Source organism: Thermomyces dupontii, assembly GCF_041956625.1.
Source record: "Thermomyces dupontii strain NRRL 2155 unplaced genomic scaffold VTN31scaffold_4, whole genome shotgun sequence".
Taxonomy (NCBI): Eukaryota; Fungi; Ascomycota; class Eurotiomycetes; order Eurotiales; family Trichocomaceae; genus Thermomyces; species Thermomyces dupontii.
This window is the reverse complement of record NW_027192310.1, coordinates 939,262-962,954: the sequence shown is the minus strand read 5'-3', so window position 1 is coordinate 962,954 and position 23,693 is coordinate 939,262. Positions and strand designations below refer to the sequence as shown.

The window sequence follows — 23,693 nt, the reverse complement described above, 5'->3', positions numbered from 1 at the left end:
TAGACAACAGCCGTCGATAAGAAGAAGCTGAGGTGCAATTGCGCGAGTCAATTGGCACGCGACGCCCACCATTCTGAAAGTCCCCGCCATCATTTTCCAGAAGGGAGCGTTATCCTGAGAAATCCGCCGTCAATTGTCTTGAGAAAAGAAGGAGGTTCTCAGAGATAATTCAAATTCCCAAATGCAGCCGCGGTGAGTATTGGTCGCGCTCTTTGGCAATTGTCGATTCTAATTGGACACAGACGGGAATATCATATCGTCGTCCTTGGAGCTGGTATGTCGAGACGAGATTGGGTCCCTGCCTATCTATCGACGATGCGTTCCTAACATTGTCATCTAGGAGGCGTTGGGAAGAGCTGCTTGACAGGTATTTGGACCGCGCTGGCTACTCCATGCGACGACCTGCGATCGATGACTCACTTCTTGTCTTATATAGCACAATTCGTCCAGAATGTTTGGATCGAAAGTTATGACCCGACAATTGAGGATTCCTATCGAAAGCAGATTGAAGTCGATGTGAGTTTCTCGGGTCACGGATGAGACCAAGCCACCTGCTGACGACATTACACTGTAGGGGCGACAATGCATTCTGGAGATGTACGTCCCTTCATCGCGAAAATGTCTCATCTTACTGATCACCGTGCAGTCTGGACACGGCAGGAACAGAACAATTCAGTACGTCTTTGCTTCCCAGTCCCGATGAACAAGCCATCCACTAACCATGCGATGACCACAGCCGCGATGAGGTAATACACGTCAATTCTGTTACACTAAACCGATGGAGTTGACACGAATGTTCAGGGAAATCTACATGAAACAAGGACAGGGATTCCTCCTTGTCTTCTCGATCACCAGCATGTCATCACTGAATGAGCTGTCGGAGATCCGTGAACAGATCCTCCGCATCAAAGACGACGATAAGGTGCCCATGGTGATCGTCGGCAACAAGTCCGATCTCGAAGAAAACCGAGCCGTACCCCGCAGCAAGGCGTTTGCGCTGTCGCAGAGCTGGGGTAATGCTCCCTACTACGAAACATCGGCCCGACGGCGGGCAAACGTCAATGAGGTCTTCATCGACCTGTGCCGACAGATCATCCGCAAGGATCTGCAAGCCACACAGGCGAAACAAGCGGAAGCACGTCAAGCCAAACGAGACACGACTCCTCGCAATGACCGGAGCAAGAAGGATCGAAAATCCACAAGGCGCCGACATCAATGCGCGATTATGTGAACGAGAACTCCGGAATTTATAGATTCCCTGAAGATTCTTTTTTTTTTTATACAGGTATGACTTCTGTGACACCACCTCCCTTGTGACATTATGTCTTTTCATGATTTTCCCTTTATGGTTAAATGACTGGGAAACTATCTGGATGAGTTCGGATATGCCGATGCTGGAAATGAGGTCATTCGTTTGAATGTTTCCTTTGTGTGACTTTTCTCCTGTGATATGGTGCGTGCTTGGGTGACCGAGGGTTCTATATAAAATGTTTGATAACTTGCGTGTGTCATTATCTTCTCCAGGAATGACTTGGGAGAATGGCCTCCCTTGATTGTTTATCAAAAAGGAAATGTGATGTCTACATTCTAAACACACCAAACCGGGTATCGAAATGCTGCGGGCGTTCGACTTGGCCTCCCAAAGCCGCTGTAAGCCCCATACCCAACACATGCCGAGTCTGCGCCGGCGGGATTACGCCATCATCCCAGAGGCGAGCCGAGGAATAGACCGCCTTCGACTCGCGATCAATGCGTTCTTTCAACTTGGGATCGGGAGTGCGTCCTACGGCTTCCATGACAGCAGTGAGCTGCTCGGAACCCATGACTCCGATCCGGGCGTTGGGCCACATGAAGAGGAGACGAGGCGAGTAGGCACGGCCACTATCGGAGTGTTCAGAGATCAGCAACTGCAGTGGATCGGAAAGAAAAAGGAGAGCACGGGGGGGACCTACCACATTCCATAGTTCCCAGCACCGGCACTTGCTCCAAACACGACCGTGAACTTGGGTACATCGGCACACGCTACGGCGGTGACGAGCTTGGCTCCGTTCTTTGCGATGCCTCCCTTTTCTGCATCTACGCCGACCATGAACCCGGTGATATTCTGCAGGAAGACCAGAGGGATCTTGCGTTGTGCGCAGAGTTCGATGAAATGAGCCCCTTTCAACGAGGATTCAGAAAAGAGGATGCCGTTATTCGCAACGATACCGACCTGCATCCCGTAGATGCGTGCGAAGCCGGTGACCAGGGTCGTACCGTAGTCGCGCTTGAACTCGGCGAATTCGCTGCCGTCGACGATTCGGGCAATGATTTCATGGACAGGAATCTGTCGGCGAAGATTTGTTCCGACGATGCCGTTGAGTTCTTGTGGATCGTAGAGCGGCTCCTTGATGTCTGTAGCCGGGTCCAACCCTTTCAATGGGATGGTGGTCTTGGGGTAATTGAGGTTACGGACGCTCCGTCGGGCGAGGCCCAGCGCATGCGCGTCGTTGACAGCGAGGTAGTCTGTCACTCCGGAAACAGTGCTATGGAGATGTCCTCCACCTAGCTCCTCGGCGGAGACGACCTCGCCCGTGGCGGCTTTCACCAACGGCGGCCCGGCCAAGAAGATGGTTCCCTGATTTTCCACGATGATGGTCTCGTCGCTCATTGCGGGCACGTAGGCGCCACCGGCCGTACATGGGCCCATGACAACGGAAATCTGTGGGATACCCTCGGCACTCATGCGCGCCTGGTTGTAGAAAATGCGACCGAAATGATCGCGGTCCGGAAAGACATCGGCTTGGTGCGGTAGGTTTGCACCGCCAGAATCGACCAGGTAGATGCAAGGCAGGCGATTCTCCTGCGCAATGGCCTGCGCTCGCAGATGCTTCTTGACAGTGATCGGATAGTAGGTTCCGCCCTTGACGGTGCTATCGTTGGCAACGATCATGCATGTTACCCCCTCAACGGATCCGATTCCGGTGATGATCCCTCCGCCGGGTACATCCTCGCCCGGGTAGACCTCATGGCCAGCGAGCGGAGAGAGCTCGAGGAACGGTGTTCCCGGATCGATCAATGATGTCACTCGATCTCGGGGAAGCATCTTCCCTCGTGCAATGTGTTTATCCCGCGCTTGCTGCGGACCACCCTGCGCAATCTTGCCATGCAACTCGGTCAATTGCGCCACGAGCTCGTTCATTTCACGGGCGTTTTGCTGGAATTCCTCTGAGGACGTGTCGACTGCTGTCGGGAGGACGGAGAGCGCGCTGGCATGGTGTGGATGTGTATAATTTGCGATCGATCTCGTAAACTTCGTGATAGGCTGCCTATATCGTGAAAATCCCTGCGTCGATGGAAGCGACAGACGTCGGGGCCGCGATAACGTTGACAAGCACCGTAGTCTGGGAACAGAGGGCACAGCTTCAGCCGCCGCGGCCAGCTCCCGCAAGGTGACGCGACGGATGGACATTTCAAGTGTTGATCCAGTCGTGCGTCGAGGAAACTGATTTCGTCTGTTTATGTCAAGAATAATTTACGTTTTTCTTTCTCATCCCAGCTGCTAATCATCGACCACAGCATTCTGTGCAGTGCTTGAACCGCGCTCCCGAAGATACGCGGAGAGTGCGGAGAGATATCCGGAGCGACGATAGCCGCGTCCAACCGAGGCACGGAGCCTCGGCCTATCATGCGGGCGATGCTTCGCCCTCTGAACACACATAGCTCTGGATTTCATTCTGATGGTCTGACTTGTTGGCTGCAGTCATTATTTTGGACTAACATTACGATCAGAATCATGGCATCTCCCGCTTTGCCGTTCGCCCTCCGTGCTGCCTCACGTCGAATTGCTCGACGAGGAGTAACGGCATTACCGCAACCGGTCTGGGCTCGTTGCTTATCAACGAAACATTCCAAGGGGTTTGTTCCGCCTACCGCGGAGGAGCTTGCCGAGCTTAGGGAGAGAGTGCAAGACTTTACTCGTGAGTAGTATTCCGTGTGTCTGTTGCTGAGCTAGTCTAACGCATCCTCTCCGCTAGGCCGCGAGATTCCCGAAGAGGTCGCCGCTCGAACGGATCAGCAAAATGAATTCCCAGCGGGGATGTGGAAGAAATTGGGTGAAGCTGGGTATGGCACTCCAACTCATTCAGACCCTTCACAGTGGCTTAACCGCTAGGCAGCCTCCTGGGAGTCACGGCCGACGAGGAGTATGGTGGTCTAGGGATGGGCTATCAAGCACATTGTACCGTTCTCGAGGAAATCAGCAGAGCATCAGGTGCGTAATATTATCAAACCCTCAATGAGCGATATGAATCCTGACGCAGTTGGTTACAGGCAGCATCGGCCTTTCCTACGCCGCCCATTCGCAGCTTTGCGTCAACCAACTATCCCTGAATGCCACACCGGAACAGAAAGCTCGATTCCTTCCGGGCCTCATCTCTGGAGAGAAGATCGGCGCACTCGCCATGTCAGAGCACTCTGCCGGTTCAGACGTCGTCAGCATGAAGACCACAGCCAAGCCTGTCGACGGAGGCTGGTTGCTCAACGGAACAAAAATGTGGATCACGAACGTGAGTGTCCCCCCGATTGTACATGTTTTGATCTCATACTGATGAAGTATTAGGGGCCCGACGCAGATTATATCGTAGTCTATGCAAAGACTGCTCCTGAGAAAGGATCCAAGGGTATCACGGCCTTCGTGGTTGAGAAGACTTTCAAGGGCTTTTCATGCGCCCGCAAGCTGGACAAGCTGGGAATGCGCGGCTCGAACACCGGCGAACTCATTTTTGAGGACGTCTTCGTGCCGAATGAGAATGTTCTCGGTGAAGTCAACAAGGGAGTCCGTGTCCTCATGGAGGGACTCGACCTTGAACGACTCGTCCTCAGCGCTGGACCCTTGGGGTATGGAACCCTCTTCTTAAACCCATGCTACCGACCACAACGCTGACTGGAATCTTGCAACAGAATCATGCAGGCCGCGCTGGACCTCGTCCTCCCTTACACGCACACCCGGAAACAATTCGGCACTCCCATCGCCCACAACCAATTCATCCAAGGCAAGCTGGCCGACATGTACACCAAGCTCTGCGCCGCCCGGGCGTACACATATGCCACCGCCAAGCAAATCGACGAGTCGAGCATGTCCGAAACCGGCACCGTGATCCGCACGCAGGACTGCGCGGGCGCGATCCTGTACGCTGCGGAGCGGGCCACCGAGTGTGCGCTGGACGCGATCCAACTCATGGGCGGCAATGGCTACATCAACGAGATTCCGGCGGGGAGACTGTTGCGGGATGCGAAACTCTATGAGATTGGTGCCGGAACGAGTGAGATTCGCAGGATGGTGATTGGGCGGGCATTCAACCGGGAGTATGCTTCGAGGACATGAGGGACTGTGACAGCCGCGAGTAGCAATAATCATTCCGTTTCATCATTAACGTTACTGATGAAAAATAAACGCAAAGATGTGTACCTATATATATACATGTCTGGTTATGAAATCATGACTTTGTCTTCCTGGCCCTTTTTCGGCGAGGTAACGTCGATCCTGTCTCCCTCTTATCCAGCTCTGTCTCGATCGGATCCTGTCCGTCAATAGCCGCCGCCAACTTGGTCGAGCGTCGAGAACTGGTATTGTCACCATCGCAATGAACTTGAGGCTCTGAGTCTCTCTTTCTTGGGTGGCCCCTTTTTGGTTTGACATGTTCTTCTGGAACCGCGTCATCTGCCCTCTGGACAGAATAGCTCCTTTTCCTTGCATGGCCCGTGCGAGTCGCTGTTGCGGTAGACGTTTCTCCGTATGCTGTTGTACGTTTCGCAGGAGGATGACCGGCATCACTCGATTCGCTGACAGAGTCCTTCCGACTTTTACGGGTTCTGCCCTCGATCCTGGGCTGAGTAGTATTTGATGGCTTACGCCCCTTTCGTCGTGCTGGGGTTTCCGTCTCGAGAAGCGGCGGGGGCTCCTCGGATTTCGGAGGCGACGGCACCTCCACGCAGACAAACTGTTGGAGCTGCCTCGGGCCTGTGTCATCAGCGTCGCGATCGTCGTGTTCTTGCTCAAGCGACGGTGCTGGCGCCGAGGAGCCTGGTGTTTCTTCCTCGACGGCCATTGGCGTCTCGAAGACATCCGTCGACTCAGTAGCTTCCGATTCTGACATTGCTGCGACGTTCGCCATGGTGTCGTCCACAAGGGCTGATTCCCGAAGCCAATGTCTCCGCTCCATATGGTCGGCGTCGTGTCCCTCTACTGTCCTTGCTTGTGTTGCCTTGCTGGTGTCATCAATGGCCAATGGAGGTGGAGAGTATCTGCTGCCATAGTCATCACTCTCCTGCATCCCGATCCCCCTTCCTCCGGCTTCCGGAGATCGATTGTTCATCGCATTCATCCTTGAAAGCCAATAATCTCTATGTTTCGACGGGTCGAATGCTTCTCGCCAATCCTCGAATAACGTTACCGTCTCCCCTTGCCCGGGCTGGTAATACTCCGAATCGCCTTTTTCACTATACGTGTCTTTCCAAATGACACCTTTGAATGTGCTCGTCGGAATATCTATCAATGGGACACCTAGAGATAACTCGGACAATTCAGCGACTTTTGGTGATACAGGCTTCTTTCCTATGACATCTTTCAGACTGTCGTCAGTCGTTGGTGGTAGGTCAACCATTGTTTTGCGCCGCTTCATTATCGTTGGGTCGTCATCGAAATAGTCATCCGAATAGTAGTCCCAATCGCTGTAAACTTCAACGGTATCGAGAGAAGGATCATCGACAGGGACTGGCGAATGCATTGTGGCTTCCGCGAGGTCATCCTACCAATTACTGTGTCAGCCACGCGAACAGTTCCTCCAATACCGCACGGCGGGCCGCTGCAGAACAACTGCCTAATCAAATTCCTTGTAAGAGGCGCTACTTACAGCCATCCCGAGATTGACATCGTCATACCAGATCATATCCTCTTCGTCATCATCGATATCATCGATCTCATAATGGAAATCTTCGTCGTCGGACATGGTGGGCACAAGAATTCGAACAAAAACTATTCAAGTGAGTTCGATCACTACAATGCAGTCGTACGATCATGTGTAAAAGAGGGAGCGCAAAGAGAACCCGCTCTGCCGCCCGGTCATCCAACCTCAATCATCGAAACAATCGCAATGACGAGATGGACTTTGGCCTTGCTGACCGGGTTCTCAGTCACGTGACGACACTGGAGGCATTAAGTGTGCAGGAGAGCACGGGGGGGACCTACCACATTCCATAGTTCCCAGCACCGGCACTTGCTCCAAACACGACCGTGAACTTGGGTACATCGGCACACGCTACGGCGGTGACGAGCTTGGCTCCGTTCTTTGCGATGCCTCCCTTTTCTGCATCTACGCCGACCATGAACCCGGTGATATTCTGCAGGAAGACCAGAGGGATCTTGCGTTGTGCGCAGAGTTCGATGAAATGAGCCCCTTTCAACGAGGATTCAGAAAAGAGGATGCCGTTATTCGCAACGATACCGACCTGCATCCCGTAGATGCGTGCGAAGCCGGTGACCAGGGTCGTACCGTAGTCGCGCTTGAACTCGGCGAATTCGCTGCCGTCGACGATTCGGGCAATGATTTCATGGAGAAGGACGTTGCCAACAGCGTGTTGGCACCCATGCCCTGCAAGGTGCTCCGGGTGGAAGTCCAGGAGGGGCAGGAAGTCGAGAAGGATCAGCCTCTCGTGGTGATCGAGAGCATGAAGATGGAGACGGTGATTCGAAGTCCGCATCGCGGCACCATCTCCCGGGTGGTGCACAAAGCTGGGGTAAGTACCTACCTAGTACCGCCTGACCATCCACTTGATCATTCGAACTCGGAAGCATGAGGGGTTTGATGCCTTGATGCCTGAAGCTTGGCATTTGGCCAGACCCGCGTCATCCGCCGGGTTGAAGGCGGGGCGGAGTTCGAAGGAATTTCTTAGCGTCTTCCACCGAAGCTTCCAGGCTCCTCCCCCACCCTGTCACATGACCCTCCGAGCTTTTCGCTAACCATTGTGTTTGTCCCAGGACCAATGCAAGAGCGGGACGCCCCTGGTCGAGTTTGCGGGCGAGGAGAACGCATGATGGTTTGTTTTCGATGACCTTCTGATAGCTTCCATTATTGTGTTGGATGGGTCGAGTGTCCTGTGTGTGGCATGTTTCTTTAACAGTACTCCGGAGGGAGCCAGGATAGAAATGGTACAAGATGCTGCTTTCCGTTCATTTTTTTTTCTTTTTTTTCACATTCCTGCAATTTGGATTTCCAGCCAGAGCAGCACGGAGCCACGGACTAGAGAGTGGTTCGTTTGCTTCAGTAAATCTACCTAGATGGTGGATGTGTGGTGCCTGCCAAGTGTGTTTAGGATTGTCCTCTGTTCTAAATAAGGAGGTCAAAATTGACCGACGGGACACGGATTAATCTAACCTGAGGAGAAATGCCGAAGCCGAAATACAGTAACTAAGGAGTACCATGTCCATACTCCGTACTCGTACATCTTGTATGATCCTGTATGACGTAGGACCGAATGGCAGTTGACGAGTCTTCTGCTATCGTAATTGATTCAAGATTCGATGTTGGTCCCGTTAATTAACTATGTATGTAGGTTATGTATTAATGTATTAATTAATCATGAACAAACAAAATGACCATCGTCAAGATCTGCAATCGGGATCCTCCCCGATAGTGGAGCAAAGTGGATGACCCAAGCTCCTGGAAAATGTGCTGCAATCGGTAGGCGAGGCGAGGCTATCGCGTCAACAAAATCTGCTGCGCTAGAGGAAATTTCCACTGGTCATGCGGACATCTGATAGAGGAAAAGTGGCCTTTTCGGGGCGGAAAGCCCTCCCATCCCATTTTGCCTGCCCCAGCCTGAGTTCCAGCCGGAGCCGGGCGTTTTCCTCGGGTCTGGCCCACTGCCAACCCAACTGCCACTGCCCGCCCTCCAATGCTCACGCACCTGGCAAGCATCTGGTGACGGGAAGGAGAAGCATGTATGTATCTCACTGAGAACAGAATCGCCGTGATGCGATGAGCTTTCCGAACAAGTCCTGTAGCTGATCAAAAGGTATAATAAGGTGGTTGTACGAAGAACTTGGGGAGCATTCCAGAGTCTGGACCGTTGGCCGCGGGCCCGCCCTCATCGCCCGGTCGGAGGTCACGATGTAGGAACATGCTCGAATTGTCAGCACGAAATCTTGCGGCCACGACTCGTACAGATATCTGCGGCTAAGCAGCACAATGTCCGATTTTTTCACCACTGCCCCTCGCGCCCCCTATTTAATCGCCTCTTGGACCCATCCCCTTTCCCCCGGGTGTGTGGCTCTGGTTACCTTTGCGTTCGCATTCTCAGCACCTTAGACCTCTCTTTCATTCATTCTCCCATCTTCCCTGCACCCACCAGGCATGGCCACCTTCTTGAACTCGGCCGGTGCTCAGCAGGCCTTGCGCGCCGTTCACCGGGCGACCCGGCCGGTCGCCTCACGATGGCCACCACGAGTTCTCTCCACCAACTTCCGTGGCCTTGCCACCACTCCGGCTCGATTCCAGAGCGATCGGGACTCCGATCCCAAGGCCGCGTCGACAATGGGCGCACTGTCCCAGAAGAATGGCACGAACGGACGCCCTGGCGCCTACGCGCGGACCGATGAGAGTATCGAAATCGAATACCCGAAGCATGAGGACGTGCCCCGGACTCCCATGGTGCAGGGACGCGGTGGGATGCACTTCAAGCGGACGCTTGCGTCGTTCTCGCTCGAAAAAATCACGTGAATTTTCATAAATTTAGTTAAGAGGAATATGACTACTAGGAGGCATTGTTTCTCACTTTCCGTTTTTGTTTGTACCCGCCAGTTTATCCCCCGCACGGATCAGCCAATCAGGTTAGCTAAGCGCAGAATGAAGTGCGAACGGGTTAGGGTTCGGTTGGCGTCGGCATTTACCGGTTGATCAAGTCGGACTTGGACCTTGCTCAACCGCCATCAGCATGTTGTAGAGTGAAGCGTGGTCAAGAAGATTCTTTGGTTAATTTCAATACCACTGCAGGGGCATGCTTAGTTGACGGTTCAGTGATTCGCCTTCAGAAGCTGCGCGATCTCTCTGTTCTGCGTCAACAATGGCGCTCTCCGCCCTCCTCCGCACAGGATCCCGCTTGGGTCCTGTCGCTCTCTTGTCCACTTCCAGATTGTCCACGAGAACAGCAGCAACCTTGTCAAGTGCTTCGGCTGAGAAGACAGCGCTAAGTTCAATTCTGATTGCGAATCGCGGGGAAATTGCTCTGTGAGCTGACCTCGTTCGATCCTGTGAGACGGGATAGGACTTCTTGCTCACAACCTCGGCTTTCTAGGCGCGTCGGACGGACTGCCGCACAGCATGGGATCAAAGTTAAGACGCTCTACACGCATCCCGATAGTCGTGCGCAGCATGCCCTAAGTAGCCCCTATGCGTTCAATCTCGGGGAAACATCCGCGTATTTGGATGCAGATCGGATCATTGAGATTGCAAAGCGGGAAGGATGTCAAGCTATTCATCCCGGATATGGATTTGTATGTGGACTTTCGCACTGTTTAGCGGGATCACTGTGGCTAATTGAGTCTGTAGTTGAGTGAGAATCCATCATTTGCTCGAAAATGTACAGAGGCCGGGTTAGTGTTCATCGGGCCTCCATGGAAGGCGATCGAGGACATGGGAGACAAGAGGTAAGTCACAACGCCAATTGACCACCCTAAATTCTGTCGAGCTAATGTAAAGGCAAGCCGGTCCAAGGAGATCATGACAGCCGCAGGCGTTCCTTGTGTCCCTGGATACCACGGCTCTAACCAGGACCCAACCTTTCTCGAAAACGAAGCGGATGGGATTGGATATCCAGTGCTCATCAAAGCAGTAAAGGGCGGAGGTGGAAAAGGCATGCGTATCGTGCGGTCCAAGGCAGAATTTCAAGATCAGCTGCGATCTGCAAAGTCCGAAGCTGCCAGCTCCTTCGGTGACGATCACATGCTCATCGAGAAATACATTACAACACCCCGGCACATCGAGGTCCAAATCTTCGCCGACAAGCACGGAAACTGCGTGGCCCTTGGCGAGCGAGACTGCAGCATCCAACGACGACACCAGAAGATCTTGGAGGAGTCGCCAGCGCCTCAACTTCCGCAAGCCACAAGAAAGGAGTTGTGGGACAAGGCACGGGCCGCAGCACTTGCCGTTGGATATGAAGGTGCTGGAACGGTGGAGTTCATGTTCGACAATGACACCGGGGAGTTCTACTTCATGGAAATGAATACCCGCCTCCAGGTTGAGCACCCGGTGACGGAGATGGTGACTGGGCAGGACCTTGTCTACTGGCAGATTCTAGTTGCCCAGGGTGCTCGTCTACCATTGACCCAGGAGGAAATTGAAGCTCGGATCGCGACTCGTGGTCACGCTATTGAAACAAGAATCTACGCAGAGAACCCTGATCAGGGGTTCATTCCCGACTCGGGCCGACTGCTCCATGTTCGCACTCCAACCGAGACAGACGACGTTCGTATCGATGCCGGTTTTACAGCTGGCGACGAGGTGTCTGCGCACTACGACCCGATGATTGCGAAATTGATCGTGCGGGGCAGGGACCGCGACGAAGCATTACAAAAGCTTCGAACAGCGCTCGAGAATTACGAGATTGCCGGGCCTATGACGAACATTGAATTCCTTAAAGACCTCTGTCAAAGTCCCGATTTCGTCTCGGGTGCGGTTGAGACGGGATATATCGATAAACACCATGCAGAGTTGTTTGCCAAGTCACCCATTGAAGATGAGGTCCTGGCTCAAGTCGCTCTGGCATCGTTGCTCTCCGACTCCGGTTCGTCTGGGCCTAATCCAGTGCTTGGGTTCAGTCCTTCATTTCAACAGCGGCGATTCACATTTGCCGCCCAGCGATCTTCCACTGGTGACGATGCTCCCCGTTATCACGTTGAGGTTCGACAAACGGGCAGAGACGTGTTTGACATTACAGTCAATGGCCGCACCTTCGAATCCGTGCGAAGCCATTTTGACGCGCCCACCCGGGTTGTACAATCGTTCTTCCCTCACACGCGACTGGATACCACCGTCATCCAGGATCAGGACGCCATTGTCGCGTTCCAGCGCGGACGGCAATACCGACTAACGGCGCCCCGGGATAGCTGGATGGACAAGGCGCTGGGCGTGAAGGACGTTGCCAACAGCGTGTTGGCACCCATGCCCTGCAAGGTGCTCCGGGTGGAAGTCCAGGAGGGGCAGGAAGTCGAGAAGGATCAGCCTCTCGTGGTGATCGAGAGCATGAAGATGGAGACGGTGATTCGAAGTCCGCATCGCGGCACCATCTCCCGGGTGGTGCACAAAGCTGGGGTAAGTACCTACCTAGTACCGCCTGACCATCCACTTGATCATTCGAACTCGGAAGCATGAGGGGTTTGATGCCTTGATGCCTGAAGCTTGGCATTTGGCCAGACCCGCGTCATCCGCCGGGTTGAAGGCGGGGCGGAGTTCGAAGGAATTTCTTAGCGTCTTCCACCGAAGCTTCCAGGCTCCTCCCCCACCCTGTCACATGACCCTCCGAGCTTTTCGCTAACCATTGTGTTTGTCCCAGGACCAATGCAAGAGCGGGACGCCCCTGGTCGAGTTTGCGGGCGAGGAGAACGCATGATGGTTTGTTTTCGATGACCTTCTGATAGCTTCCATTATTGTGTTGGATGGGTCGAGTGTCCTGTGTGTGGCATGTTTCTTTAACAGTACTCCGGAGGGAGCCAGGATAGAAATGGTACAAGATGCTGCTTTCCGTTCATTTTTTTTCTTTTTTTTCACATTCCTGCAATTTGGATTTCCAGCCAGAGCAGCACGGAGCCACGGACTAGAGAGTGGTTCGTTTGCTTCAGTAAATCTACCTAGATGGTGGATGTGTGGTGCCTGCCAAGTGTGTTTAGGATTGTCCTCTGTTCTAAATAAGGAGGTCAAAATTGACCGACGGGACACGGATTAATCTAACCTGAGGAGAAATGCCGAAGCCGAAATACAGTAACTAAGGAGTACCATGTCCATACTCCGTACTCGTACATCTTGTATGATCCTGTATGACGTAGGACCGAATGGCAGTTGACGAGTCTTCTGCTATCGTAATTGATTCAAGATTCGATGTTGGTCCCGTTAATTAACTATGTATGTAGGTTATGTATTAATGTATTAATTAATCATGAACAAACAAAATGACCATCGTCAAGATCTGCAATCGGGATCCTCCCCGATAGTGGAGCAAAGTGGATGACCCAAGCTCCTGGAAAATGTGCTGCAATCGGTAGGCGAGGCGAGGCTATCGCGTCAACAAAATCTGCTGCGCTAGAGGAAATTTCCACTGGTCATGCGGACATCTGATAGAGGAAAAGTGGCCTTTTCGGGGCGGAAAGCCCTCCCATCCCATTTTGCCTGCCCCAGCCTGAGTTCCAGCCGGAGCCGGGCGTTTTCCTCGGGTCTGGCCCACTGCCAACCCAACTGCCACTGCCCGCCCTCCAATGCTCACGCACCTGGCAAGCATCTGGTGACGGGAAGGAGAAGCATGTATGTATCTCACTGAGAACAGAATCGCCGTGATGCGATGAGCTTTCCGAACAAGTCCTGTAGCTGATCAAAAGGTATAATAAGGTGGTTGTACGAAGAACTTGGGGAGCATTCCAGAGTCTGGACCGTTGGCCGCGGGCCCGCCCTCATCGCCCGGTCGGAGGTCACGATGTAGGAACATGCTCGAATTGTCAGCACGAAATCTTGCGGCCACGACTCGTACAGATATCTGCGGCTAAGCAGCACAATGTCCGATTTTTTCACCACTGCCCCTCGCGCCCCCTATTTAATCGCCTCTTGGACCCATCCCCTTTCCCCCGGGTGTGTGGCTCTGGTTACCTTTGCGTTCGCATTCTCAGCACCTTAGACCTCTCTTTCATTCATTCTCCCATCTTCCCTGCACCCACCAGGCATGGCCACCTTCTTGAACTCGGCCGGTGCTCAGCAGGCCTTGCGCGCCGTTCACCGGGCGACCCGGCCGGTCGCCTCACGATGGCCACCACGGATTCTCTCCACCAACTTCCGTGGCCTTGCCACCACTCCGGCTCGATTCCAGAGCGATCGGGACTCCGATCCCAAGGCCGCGTCGACAATGGGCGCACTGTCCCAGAAGAATGGCACGAACGGACGCCCTGGCGCCTACGCGCGGACCGATGAGAGTATCGAAATCGAATACCCGAAGCATGAGGACGTGCCCCGGACTCCCATGGTGCAGGGACGCGGTGGGATGCACTTCAAGCGGACGCTTGCGTCGTTCTCGCTCGAAAACAAGGTGAGCATCGTCACCGGCGGCGCCCGGGGCTTGGGTCTCGTCATGGGCCAGGCATTGGTCGCGTCGGGCTCGGATTTGGCCATCGTGGATCTGAACAGTAAGTGTGGTTGCACTCGGGATCTCTCGACGTTGGGGCCGTTGTGCTAATAATCGTGCGCAACAGAGCAAGAAGCGGAAGAGCAGGCTCAGAAGTTGGTTGCGCAATTCCAGAAGGAGAATCCTGGCTTGGACCGGTAAGTGTTCCCCAACGCGTTTGCTATTCAGCCGTCAAGCTAACCCTCGTGGTTCGGTAGGTTACCCAAGGTCACTGCGCACTATTCCGATGTCTCGGACCCCGACTCGGTCAACGCCGCGCTCGCCGAGATTATCGAGCAGCATGGCCGCATCGATCATCTCGTCACCTCGGCTGGTTTCACAGAGAACTTTGATGCCATCTCCTACCCCATTGACCGGGTTCGCAAACTGTGGGGCGTCAACGTCGACGGCACCTATCTCTTTGCGACGGGAGTGGCCAAGCATCTCATGCAGCGCAACGCCCCCGGCAGTATGGTCTTGATCGGCAGCATGTCTGGGGCGATTGTCAATGTTCCACAGCCGCAGGCCCCCTACAACGCGGCCAAGGCAGCCGTGCGACATTTGGCCGCATCGCTCGCCGTTGAATGGGCCCAGCACGACATCCGCGTCAATTGCATCAGTCCGGGTTACATGTTGACCGCATTGACCAAGAAGATCCTTGCCGAGAATCCCGATTTGCACAAGAAGTGGACCTCGCTCATTCCGCAGGGCAAGATGGGCGCCCCTGAGGATCTCATGGGCGCCGTGGTTTTCCTGCTGAGCGATGCCTCTCGTTACGTGACCGGGGCCGATCTTCGTGTCGATGGTGGCTACACCTTGACCTAACACGGATGACGCGTTGTTTTTTTTTTTTTTTTCTTTCTTTCCTCTACGGCCTGTGCGTTTCTTTTTCACGTCATTAGACCAGCGTTCTTAATGATTGTCCGGGAGGTTATTGTCCGTTCGATACATAGAGTCATGCTGTTTTTGTTGTTGGGCCGAATCTTGCATTGATGTTTGTTTTCCGGCGGGCTGGATTGAGATCGATGCCATGCCTCATCGGGGCGGTTTGCATTCTCTGCTGGGTTGTTTCATTTGGCGGTGAAAAGTTTGGGCGGTTAATATCCGATTCCACACATACACCCAGTCATGGTACAGGACTGCAAGTTCGAGGATACTCGTTTGAGGACTTGACTTTTGGGAGTACAGGTGATGATTATTACCCTGCTGCGACGATCGGTGGCTAATATTCTCTTGCCTGGTACATGTACGTATACCATGCAAATATTGATTGAATACAGGATTAATGCTATCATTATTCTTCCATCCTGGCCATTCATAATCATAATCATGGATTTGGAACAAGGAGAATTGTACAGTAGAAGCAAGGAGGAAGCTCCCCGTGATAAGGAGCTTGGAATTATTATACTAAACCCGATCAGGAAGTAAGGATATTCGCGGAGTTGCCAAGTCGCCAACAAGCCGGAAAGCTGCGGGGAGTGGAGCAGCAGGGTATCGAGCCGCGGGCCAATCACAAAAAAAGCAACAACAGGAGATTGGCAGGCAGCTGACCAGGTTGTTGTTTGATGCGATTCTGCCTGGTTGAAAAGCGGAATGATCAATGAATGACCTGCGAGAACAAAAAGAGAATGAATGAGAATGAGAGTGATCAAAGAATAATCATTGGACCTGGGCGGGAACCAGCCATGCGGATCGGAGTGAATGCGGGTTTCCCGACCGCCGGTGTGAAATCTGATCCAATCATCCCGCCATTCTCGCAGCTCTTGTGCATTCGGCTATCGGGGATGGCAACTTTGATACTCGTCAACTCGTGTGTTTTTCTTTTTCTCCTCCAGTGTTGTTGTTGTCCAGTGGGCCCGCCTGACTTGGGCCATCATCATCTGTCCCCGAATCAGCCGTAGGCTACTACAAAATCAATCATTCCTCATTGTGCTTATCCAACAAACCGGCAACCACATCCTACGATTTCCTGCGACACTACGAACGACTACACACTCTTTCTGGTCGAAAACGTTCGTTGTTGAGAACTTTGGAGCTCTCGGACTACTGTTCCGTTCCTCGAGGAAAACCATCATGGGGCCCACGTAGGCTGGCGAATTCAACACCCCCCGATCCAGGTCACCACCGTCTTGGACGTCTGGTAGCAATGGCGCGGCGACTTCCCGCAGGGGTGGTGATCCCCAAGAGCACCGTGACGTCGGATATGCAGGGACTCGGCACGGTTGATGTGGCGGACATCGCAATGCTGTGGAAAGGTACTATCATGGCGACGGCTCCAAATTTGTGGGAATGATGCCAGGCTCATAATACGGTGTCAATAGTATTCTCTTCCCAAAGCTCGAAAAGTGACGCGCATGATCCTGTGGTCCACCGGCTAGAAAATCTGTTCTGGCGAATTTGGGGAAACGGGTCTGTTAGAAGGAGTCTATCCGGAGCGACGCTGGCGAAGCTCTTCCTTGCAGTTACCGAAAGCAGATCTCCCCATCTCATCTCCAGTCAATCTGCGTCAGAGGTTGTCCGATTACCTCGCCGGATGACTGTTGTTAATGTTGATACTGATGTGGGGGAGCAGGCTGCTGCGCCGACCACAAAAAACGCGTCAGGAGAGGTCTCTCCTGCGCAGAATGATGCTGGTGACCAGTCCATGTCGAGAAAGTGCTCAGATACAGAGAGTGAACAAGCCGTTGCTGCGTCTTCTAAAAGACCCAAATCTGTGATCTGGGGGCCATCGGCTCAACAAAAACCAAGGTCTACATCGCCAACAAAGGCTCCCAGTAAGGCACCCAAAGCGTTTCCGGAGAGCGATGCACAAAAGGCCACTCGCAAGCGGACTTCCTTCGTTGCAAACATCGCGGCCACATCGAGGCGACGAGGGGTCCTCCCGAGGCGCAAATCGTCGCAGACTTGTCCCACGGTTGGTGTGGCTGAACGACCGGGGACCGATCAAGATTCAACACCGACCCAGGAAACGACGAAAAGTGGGTGCGAAAATCCGTCACCACAAAAGTCGGCCCCTGGAGGTAGAGTCTAACCCTAATACTCATTCCTACCAATGCATTGGCTGATGAAAATGTAGCAGGATCGGCTCTTCCAGAGCCAGCGCAGCTATCGTGGCAGTCGCTGTCATACCTAGAGCGAGCACAGCAGGCAACCAAGTCCGAAAGGGAAATGAAGTCACCACCCCCGACCGGTTTTTTCTCCGTCAGCAGCGTCCGTCATCACAATCGTGGCTCGGAACCATCCCCGGAGCGCAGCGCGTCCAGTTCGCTCGTCGACCCTGACTTTCGCGGCCGGTTTGTGCAGCGGCAACAACAGCAGGGGGCTGCCGAGAGCGCCGGTGTGTCTCCGGTCGCCAGCACGAATGCAAGCTACTCCAACCTCCGGGGACTTTTGGCGTCTTCTCCCGGTCTAACGGGGCCAAGGAAGGGCGATGCCAAGGAAGGCAAAGCCGCGACAGAACGGCCATCGCGGAGCGCCAGCCGAACTCGTCCCGGCTCGCGGACAGCGACGCCGATGGTCGTGACGAGGATTCCGCTACCGTCGACGGCGACGGCAGGCACGACGCAACAGACATCGGCGGGGGTGTTTACGGTACCCAGGATACCAAGTAATACGCAATTGAGCACGTTGATTGGGCGATCAAAAGGCGTTCAGGAGATGGACCGTCCTTAGGGTAAGGAATACGGCGTTCAAGTTGCTTTCGAGAAGTCGATTATCCTTTACGTATTCAAGCGAGCTGGTCTCTTATGCAGGGGAGTTTGTTGACGGTTCGCCAGTAATCATTGTTTTCGGAACCATGTCTACATCGAGATATCGATATATATTATATATGTACATCTTCGTCTAGAGCAGTGAGAAGACGTCCCAACGAATGCAAAGAACACGATTGCAGTGACAGTGAATGACGCAGCCGGGAAATCAATGTATCATGAGATTTCCCCCCTCCCCACCCAAATTAATCGCCCGACTCTGACAGTTTATCTGACGCAGGCGGAGCATTCGGAACCCGCTGCTGCGGCGACTTCAACCAACGCAAGCCGCACCAGACGGCGGACGTACACCAAAGGAACAGATTCGTGAGATCCACCCACACAGCCCGCTTCATCCGGACGATCGCCGAATCCCCCTCGGGATCCTCCGGGATATACATCTTCCCAAAGATCCCAAAGAGCGTCAACCAGAAGAGAAACATGATGCACTCCCAGGCAAAGCACGGCAGATGCAAGGGCCGCCGAGCGGCAATCGCGGGACGATTCCCCAGGACAAACGGCGCAACGAGGTACACGGCAGCGGTGATGCAGGCCATCGTGGCGGTGACGACGGCGTACACCCATTTCGAGTCCGCGCCGACGTGCTGCTTGTGCGCGGCGCGCAGGTCGACGCCGTACAGGCCAATGACCGTCAAGCCCATGACGAACTGAAAGAAGCGCAGCAGGATGTCGGCGAGGATCTTTGCCGGGCTGCGCGGATCGCCGCCGCCGCCGGTGAGGACTTGGAGACGTTTTGGGCGGGTTTGCATTGCTTCGGGGTCGGAGTACCACGCGGCGTGGTGGTGGTGTTGTGGTGGTTGTTGTGCTGGGGCTGCAGGATAGGTTGGATACCCAGGATGAATAGGAGGAGGAGGAGGAGGAGGGTTGTTGGCTTGGTTCTGCTTCGCGGCTCGTCGTTTTTTCACCTCTTTGGCTCCGATTCGAAGGAGTTTGAAGACGAGGAACCACATGAGATGGAGCTGGGCGAGGAAGATCAGGAAGCTATGTATATGATCTGCCGCGAGAGGACTCGGAGTGACTCGTGGAGAAGATGAATGACGGATGCGGATGCGAGATGGATGCGACTTCCCAGCGTGGCTTTATGTCATACACTGAAGAACAATGGGAATGATATCGCTGGCAAAGAGAATACAAAGGTCGTCGTCAACTGAGTTGTTGATTGTCTTGTCTTCAATCAATGAAGACAAAGCAAAAAAAAGCCCGTTCGTTATTTGTTCCCTCTCAAAGGGACATCAAAAGAATAACAAAAAGAAAAACAATCTATAAATCCTTTGATCGAGACAAAGAAAAGCCTGAATGATCAATGATCAATGACTCTACAGTGTAGAGTTGAAGCCATCTTATACTGAGTACCTCGATACCTAACTTCATTATGAGTTCTTCAGACCATTATGCCCCGCGACAAATCAACTCCAGTTTCATCAAATTAGTTCGTCAGCATCTATTGTTCCTTTTTTTAGGACTTGAGACTACCATGTCCTGGGAGGTGAGGTGGGTGTATACGATGGACGACGATTGTTCGAGGAATGCCCGGCGCTTAACGGAGGAATCGCTCCTATTCGTGCCTTGTGCCGCCCTTCTGGGACAAAGGTAAGTACCACATTAGCAGTTCGAACTAAGTCCGTCAAGTAAAATAGGATACAAGAGATGATGAAACTGTTCCAAGAAATAAATCATCAATAATGGTTGTGGAGTAGGCTTGTTCGACTTTTCAGCGGCCGTTAAGGATTCGGAGCTTGACTGGCCATGGGATCTTGTCGCCGTCTCTCCAAGCTTTGATGTAGGTTAAGACGTTTCACCACGTGTGTGTATAGTCGCGGATTCTTCTGATCCAACGGGTTTGACTCGCGGTCATGCTTTGAAATGGCATCGCGGCCGAAACCCATACATACATAGTCGGTCTCTGTTCCAATTTGGTCGCTCGTTTGCATTCATGCTTCTATGCACAGGCACTTGAACAGCTATGCACCTAGGGATCTAGATACAGGAGGAGGACAACGACGAAAAAGAAAACAGAAAACCAGACTCGACGACCGTGAACGCTACCGTATGTATAATGTAGTTCATCCTTTCCCATTCCCCAACACTACTGCCCTTGACTCAATGGCTCCGACAGAAAACGCCCGCAAACATCGAATGTCCTCATACCGAAAATCGTGACATGTTCATTTCGTCTGGTTTTCGCAACGCCATGCCATGGTAAAAAAAAAAAATCCTGCTCTGTGCATTGCAATGGAGTGGAGTAGAAGTGACGCCATCATCTCAGAAAATACCCGAACACAACTTGGAACAAGAAATCAGCCCCAGTGTACCAGCCGACGGGCACACAAAAGGCTAGCAGAAACAATGCCAGGAGAATAAAAGCCGGGAATACACATATCACCATGACCCGCTGCCGAGCGCAGTGATGGCTGCCAGAATTGTCCTCACGGATGCATCCCGGACGTGCGTCCCCCGACTTGGGACTATCGTGACAACACCTCCGATGTATTCCGGGGGAAACTGGCAACCATCCAACTGCCCGGCCCAAGCCTCACGTGTTTCGGGTCGTGCCTCCTCCACCTGACGCTTCCTTCGGCGGGGGCGATTCTCCATCTGAGGAGCGGCGTGCTCCTGAAAATGGCGGCTCAGATGTCTTGGATGCCGCATGGTGCAAAGGTACTGGAGCAGGTGGCGGGATCAAGTCGTCATCGTAGTCCGGTCCAAGGTAGTCGCCCGGATGAGGCCCGGCAGGATCAATGCTGCCATGGTCCGAATGGCGATGACTTCCCGTCTGAGTAGCATTGGCGTGCTTCGTAGAGTTCTTGGTTGCTTTCCTTCCCTTCCGACCTTTCATCTTGGCCTTTTCGAGCAACCGCCGCTTCTCTGCAAGTCGACGACGTTCTTTGCGATCTTTGATCTCGTACTGTCGAATGAGAGCTTCGGGAGGATGGCCGAAAATCGCTTCATACTCGCAAAACTCACAGATCCAAATATCCTCGGGGTCCGGCGGATGGTGCAAGTTGGCATACTGCTGTTGAATTCGTCGCTGGCGAGCCGCTAACGCGTAGATCGATGCAGCGGACCGGCGAGTCTTCTTCCCAGTGCTGGGCGCAGTCCCCTGACCCTGCCCAGAGGTCGAAGACCCTTGTTGTTGCTGCGTTTGCTGACTACTATTGACGCCGCCCATGCTTGGGCTTGTCTGTGTGCCCTGTGTGGAGAAATCTCGCTGACCCTGACCGCCATGTGATAGTGAAGAGGTCAAGTGACGGGATTGTTGGGGTAATGGGTAAGGGGTCGGCGACTGCAACGCAATGTTCTTTGAAGAGTCAGATTCACAGGTGAATGTGAACTGTGTTTTGCTTGGCGGTGAGTGATTGGACTGCTGATCAAGCAGGCTTCCATTTTCTTGTCCACTCGAAGCGGGAGAGAGTGCGGCTGCATTTGCGATCGCCGTAGAGATGATTCCCTGGTCATACTTGCCCGAACCGTCACCTACAAGATCCATGTCAGAACAAAAGGATCAGCAGATGGTTCCAGTGATCTATGTACCGTTCTTCGATTGTGACGGCGGAGTTGACTCACGGCGAAGCCAGGAATTCTTTGCATAGGACAAAGGCAGGTTTCTTGGTCCACCCCGACCATCTCGTTGGCGTCCTAACCGACCTCGTCCCGGGCCAGATATTCCGCTTCCTCCCGAGACCGAGCCAGCAGATCCATACGACCCACCTCTGCTACTCTCCAGTCCTGACGGTGAGGATGAACCGGAGCTGGATAACCCCATATTTGCCAAATCGGAGGCTAAGCTCGAGTGATGGCTGCTCAACGAGCCTGAGGTAGGAATTTTCCTCTTTTTCTTGTTGTTGGTGTTTTCAAAAGCATCGTATCCGTCTAATCCGACTGGCGATGACTTTGTAGGCATGTCGTCATAATGGCCGTTCGACGCGGGCGTCGACGGTGGGAGCGACGACGCCCGGAATGCAGCGCTACGGCGTATAACCACGGGGCTGTCCTCATCACCACTCTCGGCATCGACGCCATTCTCATATGGATGCCGGTGATCCCGTTCCGGGCTACGTTCGCGGTCGTAGCTATCGCAGTACTGTTGCTGCATGGAACGTTTGCCATCGGGCTCCCCGTTCTCGGAACTGGAGCTATTGAAAATTTGCGACACCGGCGGTGAGGGAGGAAACCGAATCGAGCCAGCGACCTCTGGAGACAAGCGAGAGCGCAGCGGTCGTTTCGGAAGTGGCCTGATCAGACGGTCTGGATAGACCGGAGATGGTGTGTCTGGAGCGGACGAATATGACCCGCCTACAGAACTCAAAGTCAGTTACCTACGACTCCCGAAACTTGTGACTCTGTGCAGCTATTGTAGCGGACAGTGAATCGGCGTAGCTCCGTCCACACCCAGGCCAGGGAGCATTTCGGACGAAAGGCGGGGTGTGAAACGTACTCAGCGTGGCAGCCATCGTGCCCCGTTCAAACACCACGGCCCACAAGAGAGTATCGGAGTGCCAAGTCGCTTCCACCGATCAAATTCTGTGTCTACGATTCCTCGAAGCAAGACGGGGATCGATGAGTGGACAGAGGATGACAAGTGCTCTATCCAAACTGCATGACACATCAGTATGTGTGGACTGGCCATGCAACCTCGGCAGATCGAGGCAGAGCCCGGAGGAAGGAATGGCTGTCGTCCACCTAACCACCGGAACCAGACATGCACCAGGGAGCCAGGAAGCTCATCCGGTGAAGATGCCACTTACACTGATAATGCGGAAGATTGATCTATCCCGGCCAAATGCAGTCTGGAACCAGGAGTGAAAACGGGCGGGGCGGGCGGAAAGATGAGTGTCGTTCGAGCAAAAATTGAGAGCCGTATGCTCCAGAGACGAGTGAGTTAGCTGAAGAACAAGCCGCAAGCCGAATTCAAGGACGAGTTTAGTGGTGAGCAATGTCGTTTGGCAGCGATGGGCGATGAAGAAGCAATACCTGATTCGACCGTGGCGTTGAGCGCTCGGGTATTGATTAGGTAAGCTCATATTTCGCTAGTCCGCTTCGGGTTTAGTGCGGAGAGGCCACGAAGAGAACGCGCCGAAATCAGCGTGTTTCGTGCCATCAGTGATAAGCTGCGTGACGGGGATTGAAGGGAGATTGACGGAAGTGGTGCACGTTCGATTGTGATGCATCATTCGACGAAGCACCGGGCACGTTGTCCGGTGGAGTTCCTGGGCCAGCTGTCTTGAGGCCGAGGCAGATACGTTCAGGTGTCCAAGCAGAGAATGCTACGAAGAGCAGCCAGTTCATTACTACGAGCAATGTTCCTACAATCGCGCTCCTAAGTCATAATGTAGAGCAGGATTGGTCCCCCCAATATGCCACCGACTGATTTGCTACTGTCCACCGAGAGTATTCCTCTGGGGGCACTCTGAATCGGGGCCGATCCCACACTGAACGCTCCCATGTTGAGTATCTTCATCACCATAATGACTGTAGCCATCGAACTCATTCTTTAATAGCTCGGGCAGAAAAGTTAGTAATTTG

At 53.5% G+C, this 23,693-nt stretch overlaps 10 protein-coding genes across 10 annotated transcripts; 6 read left to right on the top strand and 4 right to left on the bottom strand.

Annotated features, from left to right (window-relative positions):
* Positions 1 to 181: 181 nt before the first annotated feature.
* Positions 182 to 1,231, top strand: VTN31DRAFT_4849 (uncharacterized protein; the record flags this gene model as incomplete). Its single annotated transcript, XM_069405282.1, has 8 exons — positions 182 to 192; positions 243 to 274; positions 341 to 367; positions 437 to 516; positions 575 to 597; positions 647 to 675; positions 737 to 746; positions 802 to 1,231. The coding sequence occupies 8 exons, from the start codon at positions 182 to 184 to the stop codon at positions 1,229 to 1,231; spliced, it is 642 nt and encodes a 213-aa protein (XP_069260362.1).
* Positions 1,232 to 1,580: 349 nt separating this feature from the next.
* Positions 1,581 to 3,451, bottom strand: VTN31DRAFT_4848 (uncharacterized protein; the record flags this gene model as incomplete). Its single annotated transcript, XM_069405281.1, has 2 exons — positions 1,581 to 1,881; positions 1,953 to 3,451. The coding sequence occupies 2 exons, from the start codon at positions 3,449 to 3,451 to the stop codon at positions 1,581 to 1,583; spliced, it is 1,800 nt and encodes a 599-aa protein (XP_069260361.1).
* Positions 3,452 to 3,775: 324 nt separating this feature from the next.
* On the top strand, positions 3,776 to 5,365 carry VTN31DRAFT_4847 (uncharacterized protein; the record flags this gene model as incomplete). Its single annotated transcript, XM_069405280.1, has 6 exons — positions 3,776 to 3,959; positions 4,017 to 4,104; positions 4,158 to 4,252; positions 4,312 to 4,547; positions 4,601 to 4,878; positions 4,942 to 5,365. The coding sequence occupies 6 exons, from the start codon at positions 3,776 to 3,778 to the stop codon at positions 5,363 to 5,365; spliced, it is 1,305 nt and encodes a 434-aa protein (XP_069260360.1).
* A 112-nt stretch (positions 5,366 to 5,477) lies between these two features.
* Positions 5,478 to 6,989, bottom strand: VTN31DRAFT_4846 (uncharacterized protein; the record flags this gene model as incomplete). The annotated part of the gene is made up of 2 exons (XM_069405279.1): positions 5,478 to 6,788; positions 6,894 to 6,989. The coding sequence occupies 2 exons, from the start codon at positions 6,987 to 6,989 to the stop codon at positions 5,478 to 5,480; spliced, it is 1,407 nt and encodes a 468-aa protein (XP_069260359.1).
* A 235-nt stretch (positions 6,990 to 7,224) lies between these two features.
* VTN31DRAFT_4845 (uncharacterized protein) lies at positions 7,225 to 8,957 on the bottom strand (the record flags this gene model as incomplete). The annotated part of the gene is made up of 4 exons (XM_069405278.1): positions 7,225 to 7,788; positions 8,637 to 8,735; positions 8,792 to 8,894; positions 8,947 to 8,957. The coding sequence occupies 4 exons, from the start codon at positions 8,955 to 8,957 to the stop codon at positions 7,225 to 7,227; spliced, it is 777 nt and encodes a 258-aa protein (XP_069260358.1).
* Positions 8,958 to 10,101: 1,144 nt separating this feature from the next.
* On the top strand, positions 10,102 to 12,648 carry VTN31DRAFT_4844 (uncharacterized protein; the record flags this gene model as incomplete). The annotated part of the gene is made up of 5 exons (XM_069405277.1): positions 10,102 to 10,265; positions 10,333 to 10,531; positions 10,587 to 10,684; positions 10,742 to 12,350; positions 12,592 to 12,648. 5 exons carry the CDS (start codon positions 10,102 to 10,104, stop codon positions 12,646 to 12,648), a joined length of 2,127 nt encoding a protein of 708 aa, XP_069260357.1.
* Positions 12,649 to 13,356: 708 nt separating this feature from the next.
* On the top strand, positions 13,357 to 13,728 carry VTN31DRAFT_4843 (uncharacterized protein; the record flags this gene model as incomplete). The annotated part of the gene is made up of 2 exons (XM_069405276.1): positions 13,357 to 13,553; positions 13,638 to 13,728. 2 exons carry the CDS (start codon positions 13,357 to 13,359, stop codon positions 13,726 to 13,728), a joined length of 288 nt encoding a protein of 95 aa, XP_069260356.1.
* Positions 13,729 to 13,965: 237 nt separating this feature from the next.
* Positions 13,966 to 15,225, top strand: VTN31DRAFT_4842 (uncharacterized protein; the record flags this gene model as incomplete). The annotated part of the gene is made up of 3 exons (XM_069405275.1): positions 13,966 to 14,422; positions 14,489 to 14,558; positions 14,619 to 15,225. 3 exons carry the CDS (start codon positions 13,966 to 13,968, stop codon positions 15,223 to 15,225), a joined length of 1,134 nt encoding a protein of 377 aa, XP_069260355.1.
* A 1,321-nt stretch (positions 15,226 to 16,546) lies between these two features.
* VTN31DRAFT_4841 (uncharacterized protein) lies at positions 16,547 to 18,072 on the top strand (the record flags this gene model as incomplete). The annotated part of the gene is made up of 3 exons (XM_069405274.1): positions 16,547 to 16,655; positions 16,722 to 17,420; positions 17,477 to 18,072. The coding sequence occupies 3 exons, from the start codon at positions 16,547 to 16,549 to the stop codon at positions 18,070 to 18,072; spliced, it is 1,404 nt and encodes a 467-aa protein (XP_069260354.1).
* Positions 18,073 to 20,703: 2,631 nt separating this feature from the next.
* On the bottom strand, positions 20,704 to 22,621 carry VTN31DRAFT_4840 (uncharacterized protein; the record flags this gene model as incomplete). Its single annotated transcript, XM_069405273.1, has 3 exons — positions 20,704 to 21,644; positions 21,702 to 22,463; positions 22,606 to 22,621. 3 exons carry the CDS (start codon positions 22,619 to 22,621, stop codon positions 20,704 to 20,706), a joined length of 1,719 nt encoding a protein of 572 aa, XP_069260353.1.
* Positions 22,622 to 23,693: the final 1,072 nt, after the last annotated feature.